Source organism: Myotis daubentonii, chromosome 7 (assembly GCF_963259705.1).
Source record: "Myotis daubentonii chromosome 7, mMyoDau2.1, whole genome shotgun sequence".
Lineage (NCBI taxonomy): Eukaryota > Metazoa > Chordata > Mammalia > Chiroptera > Vespertilionidae > Myotis > Myotis daubentonii.
Window position 1 is genome coordinate 30,620,019 of NC_081846.1, and position 19,973 is coordinate 30,639,991.

General features: G+C 39.3%; 1 protein-coding gene across 2 annotated transcripts in view; it reads left to right on the plus strand.

The window, feature by feature from the left end:
- The window catches only part of LOC132238326 (nuclear body protein SP140-like protein), a 60,611-nt gene that overhangs the window by 25,900 nt on the left and 14,738 nt on the right, over positions 1-19,973 (plus strand). For both annotated transcript variants that reach the window (XM_059703478.1, XM_059703479.1), the window contains exons 7-10: positions 3,935-4,081; positions 5,070-5,153; positions 10,271-10,324; positions 18,627-18,731. In XM_059703478.1, the coding sequence (XP_059559461.1) occupies positions 3,935-4,081; positions 5,070-5,153; positions 10,271-10,324; positions 18,627-18,731 (390 nt within the window). The remainder of the gene's footprint in view (positions 1-3,934; positions 4,082-5,069; positions 5,154-10,270; positions 10,325-18,626; positions 18,732-19,973) is intronic.

Below are 19,973 nucleotides of genomic sequence, written 5' to 3' on the forward strand. Positions count from 1 at the left end.
GACCAGCAAAGTAATGAGTTTCTTTTAAAATTACCTAATTGCTATGACTATACAGTGTTAATTTATATAGTTAATTCTAAAAAAAAGAGAAAGCTAAATATTCCTTTACTGGAGGGTCATATTGTCATCTGATCACAAACCTTAAGTAGTGTCAAAAGAAAACTAATCCATCTAGTGTTAGCAGAAATGGATAAAGTATTTCATAATCCCAAAGTTTTGGGTTTGACAGTTCTTCAGCAAGCCATGCCATATAGAATAATTTTTCAAAGGACCTTTGCAAATAGTCTCACTTTTTAATTTATAGCTGCCCTGAGGGGTAACCAGGATGGATCTTTTTATCCTTGTTCCTGGATGACCTAACACAATCACATAAATCTTTAGGGGTCATTTACAAAGTCACAGGGAGATAGAGGGGAAGAGAAGGCTACTATCCTGAATTCTGTGTTACTTTCGTTATAAAATTAGGGCTCAAAATGGTTAACAAAACACTGTTTCCCTAATCCTATGGGCAGCACCAGTGGTCATAAGACCTGCAGCTCTTCAGTGCACATACTGGTGATGGGTTTTCCCTTTCTACTTTCTCAGAGGATATTGGACACAGGTCTACTTAGGAAAATATACTAAAAAAATAAATAAATAAAAATAAACAAATAAAAATGTTACCTGGTCTTGATGTTACAAAGATACAATATTGTAAATAATATATTTGTTGCAATGCATAACTATATCTATCAATGTAAATGGCAAATTTGCTTCGGTTTTTAAAGAGTGTACCTTCTAACTAGTGCAGGTAAAGTGCTCCGAAAGGTGGTCCCAAATAGGTCTATGGCTCAGACACAAGAAATTATTTCTCAGCCTTGCAAACATTTCAAGATACACCAGTGGGGAGAGGAGGCTCTCTACCTTCAACACAAGATTTCCAAGGTCTCCACACTGGAGAAAAAGCAGATGAAGGAAGTGTGAAATGACAATAGAAGGGGAAAGAGGAAGAAGTGAGAGAAGTATGGGGAAGTAATATTCAAACAGAGCAGCAACTTGTCTCTGCTCTGGGGACAGGAAATGGGGCATCACTAATCGACAAGGCAAGTGACTTAAAAGGACAGACAAGGTAGCCTGGATGCAGGACATGGTGTTCAAGATTTTTCCAAGTTTTCTCATTAGTGAATTTCCTGTGGGGTTGGTTCCTTGGTCACTCACTGAGACACACAAATCATCTTATTTCTTTGGGCATTGATCAATATCCTTGACTCTTTTTTTTTCAAATATATTTTATTGATTTTTTACAGAGAGGAAGGGAGAGGGATAGAGAGTTAGAAACATCAGTGAGAGAGAAACATTGATCAGCTGCCTCCTGCACACCTCCCACTAGGGATGTGCCCACAACCAAGGTACATGCCATTGACTGGAATCGAACCTGGGACCCTTCAGTCCTCAGGACACGCTCTATCCGCTGAGCAAAACTGGCTAGGGCAATATCCTTGACTCTTTAGAATCAAGTGAGGGAGGAGAGGCCCAAGTAGTCACCTGTTCATAATTCTAAATTGTATTAGATAAGCTTGTATTTCTGGAAAACTTCCAGAGTCTAAATCCGGAGCTCTATTTTCCTGATGAATCTTTTTCTGAGGTTCTCTATATGCATTGAGTCAATTACTTCTGGGGTGCCATTTTAAACATTTAATTTTTTCAATCCTATTAGAAAATAGGAGGAAGCAAGAGACATTATAAATGGTTGTTTGACTGGATACATGTAATCAATTGATATATTGAAAATGTAGCAATAATATACTAGTAAATAATAGTCTTTTTACTCTGCTATATTATATCTATTAATGCTAAAGAGTTCATATTTCATAGAGCATAGTGAGTGAACACAGTATTTCATCGTCTATATATATAAAAAGCCAGCAGCTGGAATGTTGTAACCAAAATGACCAGTCACTATGACGCCCACTGCAGCCAACTAACTGGCCTGATCAGGGGGTGGGGCCGGCTGGCCAACCTCCCATGGCCCCTCCCCACAGCTGGCCCCACCCCTGATTGGCCACCCCACTCCAATGGGCCCGCAGCCCCTCCCCCCAGCCAGCCCCACCCCTGATCGCCTCCCCACCCCAATAGGGGGCAGGGCTGGCTGGCCAACCTCCTGCAGCCCCACACCCAATGGGCCCCACCACCCCAATTGGCCTGCAGCCCGTTCCCCGAGCAGGCCCCACCCCTGATAGCCTTCCCCTACCCCAACAGGGGGCAGAACTGGCCAGCCCAACACCCACAGCTCCTCCCCACTGCCAACCCCACCCTCAATCAGCCCCCACCACCCTAATCAGCCTGAGGTCCCTCCCCCCAGCCAGCTCTGCCCCTGATCAGCCCCTCCACACCATTCTGGAGGTGGGGCCTGCCAGCCAATCACCTGTTACCCCTTCCCCAAGCCAGCCCAGCCCTGATTGGGCCCCAGTCAGGGCAAGCTGGCCAGCCAATCTCCCGCCATCTCCTTCTCCTGATAGGCCCAGCCCCTATCTGCCCACCAATTGGGACTGGACCAGCTAGACCCCATCCATTCATGAATTCATGCACTGGGCCTCTAGTACATTGATAATATTGTCATTAGTACAAAATTTAGGATGTCTTATGCAAACATTAATTACTAATGAAAACATGCTTAGCCAACTACTCTCAAGCCCAAATGATACTTAAATCATTGACTGACATTTTGATTTTTCACAGGACTTTTCTGAATAAAAGCTCATTTTGTTTTCACAAAAACTATAACAGGGAGGTAGGGTAAATAGATTATCCACATGATAGTGGAGGAAACTGGAGATAATAATGTTTGAGGGTTATTTATAAATTCACATGGCAAGTGAAAGGGAGAGCCAGGCAGGAGCTCAGCATTATGGCCCTGAGCCCCAGAACTGGGTTCAAGTGAGAGAAAGAGGAATATGATCATCTCAACATTGACATTATCACAAACTCTATCTGCTGTGTGAGTTGTCATAGACTCTGTAAGACCACTGCAAACAAATACAGTTCTCTCCCTTTTACTTTATATTGTCTATGGATTTCAGAAAATCACCAACATCTGGAAAATTACTTTGCAAAACAAGTAAGAGCAAGTAAATAAGAATTTTTCATGGTTTCAAATGGGCAGTGTTTTCTACAAAAGATTGAGTCTAATTTTTTGCTATTTCCTTTACAGTAAAAATTTGCTTTAATTTAAGATAGTGCATATTTAACTTTTGTAGTTAGAGTAATGGCTGTGACAAATAAACTTAAGGAGGTCAATCACTCACACACAATAGAATTTTAATATTTTTCTCAAGTAAACATTCCAAAGGGTTTTAGAAGAAGGGGGAGGAGGAGGGGGCGGGGGACTCTATTTCACAAAGTCATTCTGGGAAGCAGACAAATGAGAGATCTGCCTTTTTCAAATCCAGATTTCTAAGACCACCTTGGGAAAGAATCAGAGCTAAAATATTACACAATTACAGACATGAACACAAATCCATAAGCTATATGTAAAAGAAGAAAGGGAATGCAGTGCAAAATACAGAGGGCCAAAAGAAAACAGAGGAGCCCTGCTAGTGTGGCTCAGTTTGGTCAGCATGCTCCTAGGCACCCAAAGGTGGCTGGTGTGATTCCATCAGGGCACATGCTAGGGTTGCAGGCTCCATGCCCTGTAGGGGTGTGTGCAGGAGGCAGCTGATCAATGATGTTCCTCTCTCATCAGTTTTTCCATCTCTCTATCCCTCTTCCTCCCTATCTCTCTAAAAAGCAATAAAAATATATTTTTTAAAAAGGAGAGGCGCAGAGAAAGGACAGGGTTGGGGGAACTGTCCCCTGCAGTGGAATTATAGGGAGAAGGGCTTATTGACTGTCATGAGGGTGCTCACTCCCTTACGGGAAACTAATGAAATTCTTTATTTATTACAATTTTGTCCAGGAGCAGAGCTACTCCACCATGGAAACAAAACCAGTTCCTGCTCTTTAGACCTGGTGGATATAAAGAAGAAAATGCCATTTTTATATTCAGGTGTTGAATGTGAAGCCCAAGCAAGGACTGGCTGTAACCAGGCTTCTATCAGTATAGGTAAGGCTGACGGAAAGAATATGTGATGTGAATCCCAGTTCCAGGCAAGGGTCTGGGACATGTCATCAGGGCCCATGGAGACAGCCCTGGCGACCTTGGTTAGAGGTAGAAAGGGGAGGGAACAAGTGCCTTATGCAGGGAATCCAGCAGAAACACAACCCCAGTAATTGGTAAATTAAAATATTGCTATCAGAGAGTATATTATATATCCAAAGAAAGGAAGGTATTGGGATAAGAGTTAAAGAAAAGGGAAAATTTTCAGAGAGCAAACATATTCATGAAAGGAGATGAGAAAGAAAAAAACAAAACACTCACATGAAGACAAGGAAAAGTATAAAGAGAGATACCTTTGCCAGAAACCAGCATCATTAGTAAAAATGGCTGAACCAAGAGGCTTTGCTTGGGGTGATGGGCAATGAAGCAGTGTGCAAATGATGCTTTATTGAGTTGTGCACTTGAAACCTATATGGTTTTGTGAACCAGTATCACCCCAATAAATTAAATTTAAAATGATAATAATAAATATATATATATTAAAAATATATAATTTGAAGCCATTTTTAAAAGTTACACTATATACTTCTCTCTGATCCATCTTTCTAGCTAATAAATATTTAGGCATGTTTGGAATGATACAAAGAAAGAATGAAAGAAAGAAGTAGAATGAGGGGGGAGATAGAAAGAGAGTGGAGGTAAGAGATAAAGTGAACATGGAGTTGAGGTAGAATGGGGATGGGGATAGCAAGCTGAGTGAGAGTGGGGCAGAAAAGTGCTTCAGGTTCGGCAAAGCTGCCCTCTGGGCATGAACTTCATCACCTTCTGGATAGGACCTGAAGCAACCTGCAAGTCACCCACATTGGGCACAGACCAGAGGGACCTGAGTTAACTTGGCTTCTAGGTCTTCCTAATGCTCCCATGAAGGGGTTTCCACTCAGTGGTTGCCATGACCCCACCCTGAGACACTATGGGTTTTTTCTCCTTTGTGCAGAGATCAACAGTGAGGACTCCAGAGAATCCAGTGATGGAGGTGAGCCCCCTGAAGCTTCCACCTCAGCATTGAAAAGGGAGCCAGGTAAGGAGGTGGGAGCTCGGGGGTTGAGATGCAGGAACCTCAATTAAGAGGCACTGTTTCCTGAGGCATCAATTCTGAGTTCATCCTATACCACAGACCCAGTTTATCCTGGAATCCCATTTTCTATGTTTATTTTACTTGACCTTTTGGGATGTGCAAGGTAATAAGAAATCATTATATTTATATTTTTTAAACATAAGGACTATTAATTCATAGGTGCTATTAATAAAGCTATGCACCCATCTATTGATTGTATAGTAAAAATAGACTAGCAAAGTAGTGAATTTATTTTAAAACTAATTCTATTATTATAAAGTGTTGGATTTATACAGTGATTTCTACAGAGAGGAGAAAGCTAAATATTTCTTTATTGGAAGGTCATATTGTCATCTAATCTAAAAGTTTGAGTAGTGTTGAGGGTCAATTCCTCCAGCTCTCCTGTGTTAGCAGAAATGGATAGTTTTTTAAAACCCAAAGTGTCGTTTTTTAGAGAGTTCTCCTAAAAGTCATGACATATGGAATGACTTTACAAAGGATCTTTGCAAATAGTGTCTTACCTTTTCCTTTACAACAACCCTGAGGAGTGAGAAAGATGGCCATTGTTACTCTTGTTTCTAAATGAGAAAATAAAATCACATAAATGTTTAAAATCTCCTACAAAGTCACATGTAGATAAAGGGAAAGGCAAGACTAGCTTCCTGGATTCTGTGTCATATCCTTTGTAAAATTAGACCTTGAAGCAGTTAATAAAACATTGTTTCCCTAATCCTATGGGCAGCACCAGTGGTCATTAAGACCAGCAGCTCTTTAGTGCACAGACTGGTGATGGGTTTTCCCTTCCTACTTTCTCAGAAGATATTGGAAACATGTCTATTTAGGAAAACATACTAAGAAAGTATTTAAGAACAAATAGATAATAGAAGGGGAAAAAGGAAGAAGAAGAGAGAGAAGTATGGGAAAGTAATATTCAACGGAGCAGTGACTTGTCTCAACTCTGGGGACAGGAAATAGAAGACCAATAATAGTTCACAAGGCAAGTGACTTAGGAGGACAGACCAGGTGGCCTGGATGCAGGCCATGATTTGCATGGGTGCTCAACATTTTTCCAAGTTTTCTCATTAGTGAATTTCCTGTGGGGTTGGTTCCTTGGCCACTCACTGAGACACACAAAGGATGTTATTCCTTTATGCAGTGATCAATACCCTGGACTCGTTAGAAACAAGTGGGCGAGGAGCAACCCAAGAAGCCCTCTGCATACAATGCTAACAAGATATTAATATTAAGGTTGCACTCCTAGATGACAGTTATCCAGCATCAAAATTTAGAGCTTTGTTTTCCTCAGGAATCTTTTTCTGAGTATCCTTCATATGCCTTCATTCTATTACTTCTAGGAAACTGTTTACCTGAAAATAAAATGCTTTACAAAGTGAGAGGCAACAAGCACTTATTTGAGGTCAAAGGATTCAGAAAAGCACTTATTCAGGCAGAAGCATAAAAAGTGTTCCAATGAGGAGACAAAGTCCAGAGATATTTATGAGAAATGGAAGGGGAATATTTACATCAATAGAAGAAAGGCATTTCTATTGGTGAAGATGAGCTAATATAGTGATGCTAATTATAAGCAATGTTTTTAATTTTCAGCTTGATAGTCACCAGTCCCAAAGTCATGTCTGTTTTCTTGCTATCCTTGAAAACAATTCTTTGAGACACAATGTTGCTTTAAGTCCAGTCCCAAGGGTATTTTGCCCTGTTTTAACAGTGCACATGTTTGAAGCATAAGACATGCAATGCAGTTCTTCTGGCATGGCAATTTAAAGTGGCTTCATTTATATATAATTTTACAAATTTTACCTTTTGATCAAGAGCTTTCCTTGAAAGCATAACTGATTAATTATCAGAAAGCAGCACTGATCGCCTGGCTGATGTGGCTCAGTGGTTGAGGGTCAACCTATGAACCAGGAGGTCATGGTTGGATTCCCAGTCAGGGCACATGCCTGGGTTGCTGGCTTAATCCCCAGTGAGGCATACAGGAGGCAGCCAGTCAGTGATTCTCCTCATTGATGTTTCTATCTCTCTCTCCCTCTACCTTCCTATCTGAAATCAATAAAAATATTTTTTAAAGAAAAAAAAAAGAAAGCAGCACTGATCAGTTATTAAAAGCATCATTGGTTCTCCATTGTCAGATGGCTCAGTTTGGGAATGTTATGCTATTGTTGGTCCCCCATCTCCAGGAAGGCTCATTCCCAGTATTGCATGTCACATAGGAAAAAGAGTGGTTTTCTCTTTTCTTAGGAGCGATAGGACACATTTGAGCCACAAGAGCATCAGAACAGAGGAAGGCTTTCCTGTCATGTTTCTTTAAGGGAAAACATCTATCTTCCCTTGAGGTTTCTCATATGAAGTCTCAAAGGCCTTAGTGATCATTTAAAAAAGGTTGAGCAACCACTATTAGAGTAGCATCTTTATGACACTGAGCCACAGGCAGTCACATGAAAATATTAAACAAACATGTGGTGTCAGTGGACATTGTATGTAATTATTTTGCTTATACCTACATTTTATCTAGCTTAATTTTTATTTTATCAGAAATGTTTCATCCAAGTATAATAGGAGGAATTAGCAATAGAGCAAATCCCACTTTGTTCAGGAAAGATTTGGTCAAGAGTAATTCTGTTGTCTAATGTAATGCATGCAAAGAAATTTAAACATTTTTCTGGTTGTCTGTTTTTGGGGTGGTCATTGCAATTCCTACCCAAGGGGAAAAAGTATTCTTTCAAATCTTTATTTGGTCTGATATCACCAGGTATTCAACATACTTGACTATATGTGTAACCAGTTTTATGTTTTGACCTATGAAGTAGGTTTAAAGATGATGCCCAAAGTTCTTTCCAGTCAGAAATTAAGAATAAAAGGAAACATTAACTGTTATTGTGAGTGGTTGGCCTCTTATATTATTTGTGAGGTAAGAAGGGACTAAATAAGGAAAAAAGGAAATATGAGGGTGTAGACTATACAGGCAGGCCTGGCCTAGAATATTGGGTTAGTTGTTCACAATAGATGTCATCTGCTTTACTTCCTAGTAATTTTAAATTTAATTCTTCTGTTGGTTCAACAGTCCAGGTAAGTACTGAACTGTTGAAATAAATCTTTTTGAAATGAATATTTTTGAAGTTGAAGCATTTTTGTAGGAAATATTTTTTAAACATATTTTTATTGATTCCAAAGAGAAATGAAGAAGGAGAGATAGAAGCATCAATGATGAGAGAGAGAGTCATTGTTCAGCTGCCTGCTGCATGCCCTGCAATGGAGATCAAGCCCACAACCCAGGCATCTGCCCCAACCAGGAATCGACCTCCTGGTTCATAGGTCTACTCCCAACCGCTGAGCCAAACTGGCTGGGCTGTAGGAAACATTTTTGTGAAATTATCAGAGTCAAAGAATAACTGTCTGTACATGACAGAAATACCTGGAAATAAGAAGTGTTTCTGCATTATTTGTTCATCATAAGGTATGCCAAGAGGCCAAGAGACCAAGAGGCCAAGAGGCAGGGACTGAAAGTAGCCAAGCATCTGACATAAGGGGCAAAGCTAACGAAGGTCTTGGGGTAGAGGTGATTTAGCAGTTACCATAGATGATTGGTATGTCAGTGATGGGTGATCAAGAATCAATAATATCAGGCAGCTCACCAGTGAAAAGTGGGTCAGTTATGAAGGTGAGAGTCACAGGACTGGGGCAGCAGAATGTCAGAAGTCTGAAATGAGAGCTCCATTTTCTGTTGAACTTGACTCTGAGCACACTGACAGAAAATGGGTCCGGTTCATGGCAGAATCCCATTCTTTTTGCTTAGCCTGATTCTTTTGGGACTAGCAGGAAAACAAGATATCATTATAAAGTCATGATTAACATGGCCCTGTTTATTGTCACAGGAGATGTAGTTAGAAATATACTCTTAAAATGGAAGTATTTAGCTTTCTACATCACTGAATTAATCATTAATAATAATCACTGTAGTAATCAAAATTAATAAAGTCTTGATTTTGTACAGTGATATTCATCCATAACACACCAACATTCTGTGGAACCCATAAAAGCCAAGTATTCTTTTGCTTCTCCATAATAGTGTCATTTTGTCACAATCTTAGCAAAGCCTCAAAAGACAACTGATTCTACCACTAAACCGTTAGGAAAAAAACATCAAATCAACTATTCTTAACCCAGCACATTTTAAATATATATATATATATATTTTTGATTTCAGAAAGGAAGGGAGAGGGAGAGAGAGATAGAAGCATCAATGATGAAAGAGAATCATGGATAGGCTGCCTCATGCACGCCCCTTACTCGGGATCAGCCCACAACCCAGGCATGCACCCTGACCTAAAACTGAACTATTTCATATGTCAACACTCAAATATTAAGCCACAACAGCCAGGCAACCCAGCACATACTTTTTATGTGTGTTTGTGCTCTAACATGTCACAGGCTTATACTATAATATCACACAAACTTTTGGACAAACCTCCTCATAAAAATCTTAAGGATATGAGACCTGGTCTTACCTCTGAGTACAAAGGTGTTTAAGAGTATTTTTCAAAATGTTATTGAGAAATAAAGGAAGACCCAGGGCCAATTCTGAAGTCCTACTTCTCAATGTAGTAGGTTTGTGGTTGTGGTTACTTTAGAAGAAAGAAGCAATAAATCAAACACCTTTATAAACTCAAGCCTTCTGCAGTATGAACCATCCTAAAATTTGTAACTATTTTTTCAATCCTCACTGGAGAATATTTCTTCCATTGATCTTTAGAGAGAGTGAAAGGGAATGAGGAGGGGAGAGAGACAGTGAAAGGGAATGAGGAGGGTGGGAGAGAGAGAGAGAGAGAGAGAGAGAGAGAGAGAGAGAGAGAGAGAGAGAGAGAAACATTGCAGTTGACTAGTTGCCTCCCCCACTTGCCCCAACTGGGGTCAGAAATGAAACCTGCAACCGAGGTACATGCTCTTGACCAGGAATTGAACCAGCGGCCCTTTGGTTGGGGGTTGATGCCATAACCACAGCAAGGGCAAACTTGTAAATTTTATTTAATCATTTCCATTTTCTCACCACCACCTGTTTGTTGTAGGTACTGTGGATTTTGGAAACAACTCCATTTCAGAAAAAGTCAAGAAGAGAAGAAGTAAGAATAAGATTTTATTTGCTTTTGATGTGAGAAATAATTTTATAATGCCAGTGTTTCATCATCTTTATTGTTATTTACAATATTGTGGTAGATAGAACAATTGCTCCTCAAAGATGTCCATGTCTTAATTCCTGAAACCTGTAATCTGTTCTCTTTCATGGCAAGTGTACTTTTCAGATTTAATTAAACTAGGACTTAAAATTGGAGAGGTTATCCTGCATTACCAGGGTGGCCCCAATACACTCCCCTAGTCCTTACTTAAAGAAATGGAGAATCTTTCTTTGGTGTGGAGAGAGGAAGAATGGTCAGAGAGACACAATATTGTGGCTCTGAAGATGGAAGAAGGGCCTTAGCTAGTTTATCTCAGTGGATAGAGCATCAGTCTGCAAATTGAAGGGTCCCAGTTCAATTCCGGTCAAGGGTACATGCCCCAGTTATGGGCTCAATCCCCAGTGGGGGGCATGCAAGAGGCATCCAATCAATGATTCTCTCATCATTGATGTTTCTATCTCTCTCACCCTCTCCCTTCCTCTCTGAAATTAATAAAAGATTTTTTTAAGATGGAGGAAGGGAATAGGGAATGTGGGTGATCTTAAGAATCTGTAGTTCACACAGCATTCACCTCCTTGTGTATGATGTGAGATAGTAATTATAAGAAATTACCCCAACACTTTTTTTTCATGAATTGAAATGCCCTTTCATGTGACTTTCCCTGTACTCATGGACCTGTGAATAGAATTCTACACTGAAAAACTAGTCTGTTTATAATTCAGTACAAAATTGGCTTAATTACAAAGGTTTAAAGTAAAATTTGCTTTTCCTACCCACTATAGTTTCTGTTGAAAAAAAAAAAAGATACACTGAGGAGAAATAGACAAGATAAAGATTTTAGAAGTTCAGTGATGTTGAACCTCTGTGTGTTCAGAATCTAATCAAGAATCTAATCTAAAACCTCCAAATTCCTTTGGGAATTTGAAAGAACAATGAATTTAAAGATTATTTGGGGTAGAATTTAAACATTTTTAAAGGAGAACGACCTATGCATTTACTCGTCACCATTTTTGCTCTTCAAGAAAATTTTATAGTTTTCTTTCTATAGATTGTGCATGTTTTTAATTTTCCTGTTATATTTGCTGTGATATAATTTATATACAATAGATTCCATCACTTTAAAGGTTTAATTGAATATGTTTTAACACATGTGGATAGTTATGTAAACCACCATGATCATGACATAGAACATTTCCATCATCCACAAATATCCACTTGTGTCCCTCTTTGCACCCCCTGGTCTTGAAACAGTGGATCTGTTTTTATCACTGTATTTTTCTCCCTGGAATTTCATATACATGAATTCATACAATATATAGTTTATTTACGTCTTTTTTTTTCACTAAACATAATGCTGTTGAGACATATTGGTATTATTGTGTGTATCAGCAGTTACCCCATTTCTATTGCTGAGAAGTATCCCTTGTATGAATGAGAAGTTGATTTATCTATTCACCTGTTCATAGGCATTGAGCTATTTCCAGTTTGGGGAAAAAAAACTATGAGGAGCATGTTCATACAAATATTTGGGTGGACATATTTTTAATTTTTCTTAGATAAATACTTAAAAGAAGTACTACTAAATCATATTAATTGAACATAAGTGCATGTTCAATGCTTTGTGAATCTGCCAAAGTATTTTTCAAACTGGTTGCACCCTTTCATATTTCCACTAGAAATGTTTGAAAGTTCCAATTGCTCTGCATACTCACCAGTACTTGGTATTGTTAGTTTTGTTTTTTTAATTGTAGCTATTCTTAGTAGGCATATAATGGTTTTTCTTGTAATTCTAATCTGCATTTCCCTAATAATTAATGGTACTGAGCATCTTTTCATTTGCCATTATCCACAGATCCCATTTGGTGAAGTATCTATTGGAATCTTTTACCCTTATTTAATTGAGCTATCTCTTTTTTCTTCTTTTTTTTTTCTTTTTTAAGTGAAAGAGTTATTTATATGTCCTGGAGTCAAATTCTTTGTTGGTTATATCTTATAGTCTGAAAAAGCCTACCTTTTTATTTTCTTGGCACTATCTTTTGAAGAACAAAATTTTTAATATTTGATGAAGTGTAATTTAACAATATTTTCCTTTTATAATCTATGATTTGGGGTTCTATTTAAGAAATCTTTGCTTAATTTGAGATCCTGTTTTATTTAAGAAGTTTTATGGTTTAGTGTTTACATTTAGCTCTATGATCCAGTTTAAGTTAATTTTTGCATATGATGTTAGCTAAGAACCTTTTTTTTCTGGCATAGGGATATTCAATTGTCCCAGCAGCATTTGTTGAAAAGACTATCCTTTCTCCATTGAATTAATTTGCTTTCACATCCATTAGAAAATAAATTGGCCCTATGACTTTGAGTGTATTTCTGGAATTCTTTTTCTGTTCCATTTACCTATATATCTACCATTATGTCAGGATCTTGATTACTGTAACTTTAAAATGAGTCTTGGAAGTCAGGCAGAAAGGCCTACAATTTTGTTTCTCTTTTTCAAAATGCTTTCAGCTCTCTTAGGCCCTGTGCATTTGGAAGCTTCCTCTATCTTGAATTTTAGCCACTTTTTAAAAATTGTTCTCAGCCCTAACCGGTTTGGCTCAGTGGATAGAGCATCAGCTTGCGAACTCCATGGTCCCAGGTTCGATTCCAGTCAAGGGCATGTACCTTGGTTGCGGACACAGCTCCAGTGGGGGGTTTGCAGGGGGCAGCTGATCCATGTTTCTCTCGCATCGATGTTTCTAACTCTCTATCCCTCTCCCTTCCTCTCTGTAAAAAATCAATAAAAAATAAAAAAAACCTCTATGTAGGAGAAGCCTAATTCCTCCCACAGAGATTATTTTAGAAAAAAAAAAATAAAAATATTGGTTTCAGAGAAGATAGAGGGACAGAGAGATAGAAAAATCAATGATGAAAGAGAATCACTGAACGCTGCCTCCTGCTCACTTCCTACTGGGGATGGAGCCCGCAACCTAGGCACATACCCTTGACTGAAATTGAACGGGGGACTCTTCAGTTCACAGGCCAATGCTCTATCCACTGAGCCAAACTGGCTGGGGCCATTTTAGCCACTTTTAAGATCACATCATTTTCCAAGGTGCCTACTGAGCTCCACCATGTGGCTATGTTCTAGGCCACCCAAAAGATAAATGGAGGAAAGCAAATATATATCTTCCTACAGAATGCTAGCCCTTTTGTGTGAAGCTTTCCTAGAGTTTCCCTCGTCCCACAAAAATAGTTTGTTCTCATCTTACTCAACAAATCTTAAGCTGGTGGTCCTGCCAACTATTAGGGAAGTTATGAACTATGGTGTTTTGTCTGGACTCTGACATCTCTGAGAATGCAGATATTCTGTTAGTAAATTAGGAATTAAAATGGGTATCTGGAACATGACATGAAGAATTTATTTCACTAACTCTCTAAAATGTGTTGAAAGTCTCTTTGGAACCTATGTGACCAATATTTGTAAATGTTCTAGGTCACTTTATAATATGTACATCTGAACTCCTTGCTGGGTTCCGGTTTCTCCCTTCTTAAAGGCTCTTTATCAAGCACAGTGTTTAAATTTACTGGATCAGTGGCAAATTAAGTTGTATTTGTTCCATCATGTTAGATAGAGATGTGCTAAGTTTTTCAAATGATTGTATTTGCCAACTCCTCCATGTTCTGTTGTTTTACTTTAAAATTTTGATGCCATTTATGATTGTTATAACTTAGATGCCTTCTTATTTTATAGTTCCCCTTTATCCTTATTAATGCTTTTTGCTTTCAAATATTTTTTCAGGATGCTAATATTGCTACATTAACTTCTATAGATTTACCCCTTTTCATAAGCCCCCCATGCAGCTTTGTTTTGTGTCTCTTGTAAAGACACAGTTTTTTGTAATTTTCTCAGATAATCCTCACCTTTAAATAGTTATGTTTTATTTGGTACTTTCATTATGATCCCTGATATATGTGGACTTATACATCTATATTATTGCTAACCATTATTTTTGTGTGTTTCTGTGTCTCTTTCCTACTTTCTGAATGATTGAGACAGAATTCTATAGTCTACCTTTTTCTCCAAGGGTTTGGAAACTGGAGGTAAAATTTCTTTAACCATGCTGTAATCTCAACAGATGACAAAAATCTTATCATGGATTCCCTCAAATTCAACATCCCATCTCCATCATTTAGCTATTATATTTTAATATTTTGTTACTAATTTTCTTCTCATTATAAATTTTAAAACAATCATTTACTTAAATTTTTCATCATTTTATGTACTCACCATTGTTTCTTTCTTTGGTTTCAACTTTGGTCTAGCTGAATAAATCCTTGGTTCTTTTCGTGAGGGTATCTAAGTGTTATATGTGCAAATTTGCCTTTATTTTGAAGGAATTTTTTATTGATTTTTCTATAGAGAGAGGAAGATAGATAGATGATAGATTGATGTAGATAGATAGATATAGATGCTAGATGCTAGATAGATGATAGATAGATAGATAGATAGATAGATAGATAGATAGATAGACAGATAGACAGATAGATAGTAGATAGAAATCCATGTGTAAGAGAAACATAGAAATATCAATCAGTTGCCTCTTGTATGGGCTCCAACTGACCAGGGACAAAACCAGCAACATAGTTATGTGCCCTGACCAGGAATAAAACACACAGCGTTTCTGTGCCACGGACGGCACTCCAACCAACTGAGCCACACCATACAGAAAGAATTTTTTTGCCAAGGTTAAAAATTCTAGGTCAAAGTTTATTTCTCTTCAATATACTAATACTAGAGGCCCGTGCATGAAATTCGTGCACGGGAGGGTGGGGAGCATCCCTCAGCCCAGCCTGCAGCCTCTCCAACCTGGGACCCCGCAGGGGATGTCCGACAGCCAGTTTAAGCCTGATCCCACAGGGATCCCACAGGGATCAGGCCTAAACCGGCAGTCAGACATACCTCTCCCAATCTGGGAACACTGGCTCTGAACCATTCACCTGCCTGCCTGCTTGATCACCCCCTAACCACTCTGCCTGCCGGCCTAATCACTCTCAACTGTCCCCCCACACCAGCCTGCTCGCCCTCAACTTTCCCCCCTGCTGGACTTCTAGCCCCCAACTGCCTCTCCTGCTGGCCTGATCTCCCCCAATGCCCTCACCCAGCTGGTGTGATTGCCCCTAACTGCCTCTGCCTCAGCCCCACCACCATGGCTTTGTCCGGAATGACTTCCAGAAGTTCCCCTCGTCTAATTAGCATATTACCCTTTTATTAGTATAGATGCTTACTGCATTATCTTCTAGACTCTATTGTGTGGCTGATGAATATTTTTCTTGTATTTTGACTGTCATTTTTTGGTCAATAAGCTATTTTGCTTGCCAAAATATCTTTTCCAACTTTTGAATTATGAAAACTTTGAGGCTACTGAAAATTTGAATAATTTTACAGTAAACATAGACTCGCAATTAGCATGTATTGTGCTTGCTTTATCTCATTTCTGTCCCTCTATTCATTTCCCTATTCATCCACTAACTGTCCTCAGCTTTGAAACATTTTAAAGTTGCAGACAATAATACACTTTCCCCCAAACACTTTAGTATACATATCATTAACTAGATTCAATATTTGTTTGTATTTCTTTTTCTTTTAGATAAAATTTACAATGAGATATACAAATACTAGATATATCATTCTATGGATTCTGATTAAAGTGTTCTCCTGTAAAATCCTAATTATTATCAAGAGACAGAATATGACCATCACCCTAGAACTTAAACAGCTCTCCTCTGAGGAGGACACTTTACTATCCTGGGATAATTAAGAGGGAGGTGCTCTCTATTTTATACTGGTCAGAAAACAAATTTGCCCTCTGACTTGGGGAGCTACATTAACTCTAGCTTCTAAAACTCTTTGCTATTCACACATCCTTGAATAGATACTCTGGGGCATGTGGAATTCCATGGAGAATTGCATCCCAACAAATTCACCTCACAAAGCACATTCTGGCTATTTCCCTGTGAGAACACCACTCCACCAGCCAAGATTAACCTGACCCCTGGAGTCTAGTAGTATATTTATTCAAATTGTTTCCTTCAGAATTTAACAAATGTCCTAAACCATATTTTTTTCAATCTTTAATTTCTTTATTGATTAAGGTATTACATATGCGACCTCATTCCCCTCTTAAATCACCCCAATCATGCCCTCGCCCCCCTGTTGTCTGTGTCCATTGGTTGGGCTTATATGCATGCATACAAGTCCTTTGACTTATCTTTCCCCCTTACCCCCATCCTCCCCTACTTTTCCTCTGAGGTTTGACAGTCTTATCGCTGCTTCTCTGTCTCTGGATCTATCCCTTTTCATCAGCCTATGTTGTTCACTATATTCCACAAATGAGTGAGATCATGATGTATTTAACTTTGACTGGCTTATTTCACTTAGTGTAATGCTCTCCAGTTCCATCCATGCTGTTGCAAATGGTAAGAATTCCTTTTTTACCAAAGCATATTATTCCATTGTGTAGATGTACCACAGTTTTTAATCCACTCATCTGCTGATGGGCCCTTATCCGTTTCCAAATCTTAGCTATGGTGAATTGTGCTGCTGTGAACATAGGGATGCATATATCCTTTCTGATTGGTGTTTAAGTCTCCTATGACCGCCTCTATGGTGCAAGTCACCATGGTTGCATGAGGGAGGCAAGTGAATGCCTGGCTTTCACACAAGAAATGCAATCCCAAGGGCACACATGGTGATCCTGAAAAAGAAGCATTTATAATTGTTCAGGTTCCTAAAGAGAACATATCAGCCATGAGTAAGGTTGGGTCCCTGATCACCTGTAACCTTAAAGTTTTTAGCTCTGTTCATTGTTGATGGGTTTTTGAAGGAGGTGGGGGAAAGAGAGTCCATCCAATCTGTTCTATTTCTCCATGATGTCTCCCACAAGCCTTCATCCAATGACTGAGAATCAGTGAGAGGACTATGTCCAGAAATGTTCTGCCTGGGAGATGCTGAGGCTGGCAGCAACCCTTGTTTCATCACATCTGATGGTGAATGGCAGACTTAGCATCTACATATGTGGTGGGAGAGCTAGACAAGAGTGATTTCCTTCAGGACAGTCTTGAAAGACAAATATGATTAATGCTCTTCCACCTCCCACACCTCCTAGGTGTTTCATCCTCAGTTGCCTGGGTCTTTTGCTCTTCCTTCACTACCAAAAATATGGAGGGGGGGAATATATTGTGTACCATTCCATTGGCTGTAACCTCATCTCCTCATCATTCATTCCAATAATCTCCCATTGTCACTCACATTTTTTATCGACAAGGGTCAGATACAAGCAGGGCAAAGGCATTTTCAAAAAATATAATCAAAATTATATCCAAAATCTGTAGGCACTCTGAAGAGTGGGGAAGAACAATCCATCCTCACCAGCAATGGTCAGAACAGAATCCAGATTTGCACAATTGATCTATATAATGCCATTAATTCCCCACCACTTTTGTCCTTATCACAATGCAGGAAGGAGCTGATCCCTTTCTGTCTAGATTGGGGAAAGCTGCCTTCAGTGACAAAATACCCATAATAGAGAAGTGTGTGGACAGGAAGAGATGAGGTCATAGAGTTAGATGATCAGAGCATTGCGTGTAGCCTTTTATAAAGGGCACACCGTTGTGAGACTGTAATGGTCCAGGAAGTCATGCAATTTGCAGATTGTTCTTGAGCTTCCTCAGCTCCTCTTTTAGCTTTGGAGAAAGTTGATGTGAGGGACAAATGAGGCAAAGTAGAGAACATGAATAGCAGGTAGACACTATCTTCAGGGTTAACTCATCATTATCCTCTCCCTGAGTCAGAGCTCAAACGGGGAGATACAAGTATAGTCTCTGATACTGTCTCCAGCTACCTAACTGCACTGGAAGAGCATAGATGGAGACCTTCCTTCAGAACATGATAGCAGCTGTATGTTTCATTGTCATGGAAGAATCAGGGGAGGGGATGACTGCATTGAGAGTTACTACGGTTTTATAGGAGCCTGATATCTCTGCTCAGGCATTCTGATTGTGTGAGATTTGAGAGGTGAGATGAAGGTAGGCATTCTATTGCTGTGCATCAAAAATGCCACTGACAGAAAGACTTTGAAACTCTGAAGATTTGTGAGATAAAGTTTCCTAAGTACCCCTATGTCTTTATAGAAACAATCTCAACATGGGAGGAAGTTGTATTTGTGCAGTTGTAAAATGAGATACAATGAAGAATCTTCTCTTTCAGGGACAAAAATGCGCACAGATGAGACTGTGGATTTTAAGGCTGAAATACTTCCTCTGACCTGTGGGGTGATGGTGGGCATGTTAATTAAGAGAAAATTGAAACGAGGTAAGATTCAAGGTCTACTTTCACTTATAACCCCTCCATGAAGGAATCACAAAAAGTAATGGAATTACCCATGTAAATTACCCATTGTTTAAGGAATTGGGGCCCCAGTTTTGTCTTGAGAAGAGGTAGGGATCTCTAAGATGACATTTTTACACTTTAAGAAATGGTGCATATTAAGTGCTCACTTCCAGAGTTCACAAAATTTAGAATCAGAAAACCTGAGTCCCAGCCTCAGCTCTTCCAAGAGTGACTTAGTAAAGAATTGGATTTTTCTGAGCCTGAAACTTCTCATCTAATAAATGGATAATAATTAAAAACCTTCCTCCTGGTGTGACTTTGAGACAAGGTACATAATGACTGTAAAATGTTTTCTGATTTGAACATTATAAAGCTTTCCAATAGTTGTCTATAATGATGAACCCCATATCAGATTAATCTTAATGTGGGTATGTGAAAAAATAATATGTTTGCATCAAAACTATTTTTAAACAGCTTTACTGAGATATAACTCACATATATACTAGTAATTCACCATTTTAAGTGTAGAATTCACTGTTGAGCTTTTTGTTTATTCACAAGATTATAAAACCATCATTACAATCTAATTTTAGAACAGTTTTTTCCTCCACTAAAAGAAACACCATGTCTCTCAGTAGTTAATACCCACTCCCACCTCACTCCAAGAGAGCCCTATGCAACCACTCATATATTTTATGATCTATAAACTGGCCCATTCTAAATATTTCATATCAATTGACTCATATAACATGTGCCTTTCTGTGACTGGTTTTCACTCAGCATGATGTTTTCTAGGTTCATATGTATATATCATCCATTATACTTCATTCTTCTTTATTTTCAAACTAGAGGCCCAGTGCACAAAAATTTGTACATTGGGGGGGGTGGGTCTCTCAGCCTTGCCTGTGCCCTCTCGAAATCTGGGACCCCTCGGGAGATAACAACCTGCTGGCTTAGGCCTGCTCCCGGGTGCCAGAAGGCAGGCCTAATCCCTAGGTGCAGCCCCTGGTCCGGTTCAGAGCAGGGCCGATTGGGGAGTTGGGATGCCGCCCCCTGTCACGCACAAAGCAGGGCGGATCAGGAGGTTGCGATGCCACCCCTAGTCACGCTTAGGGTAGGGCCAATTGGGGGGTGGGACACCGCCCCCTGTCACACTCAAGGCAGGGTCGATAGGGAGGTTGCGGCGCCACCCGCTGTCACGCACAGAGCAGGGCCCATCAGGGG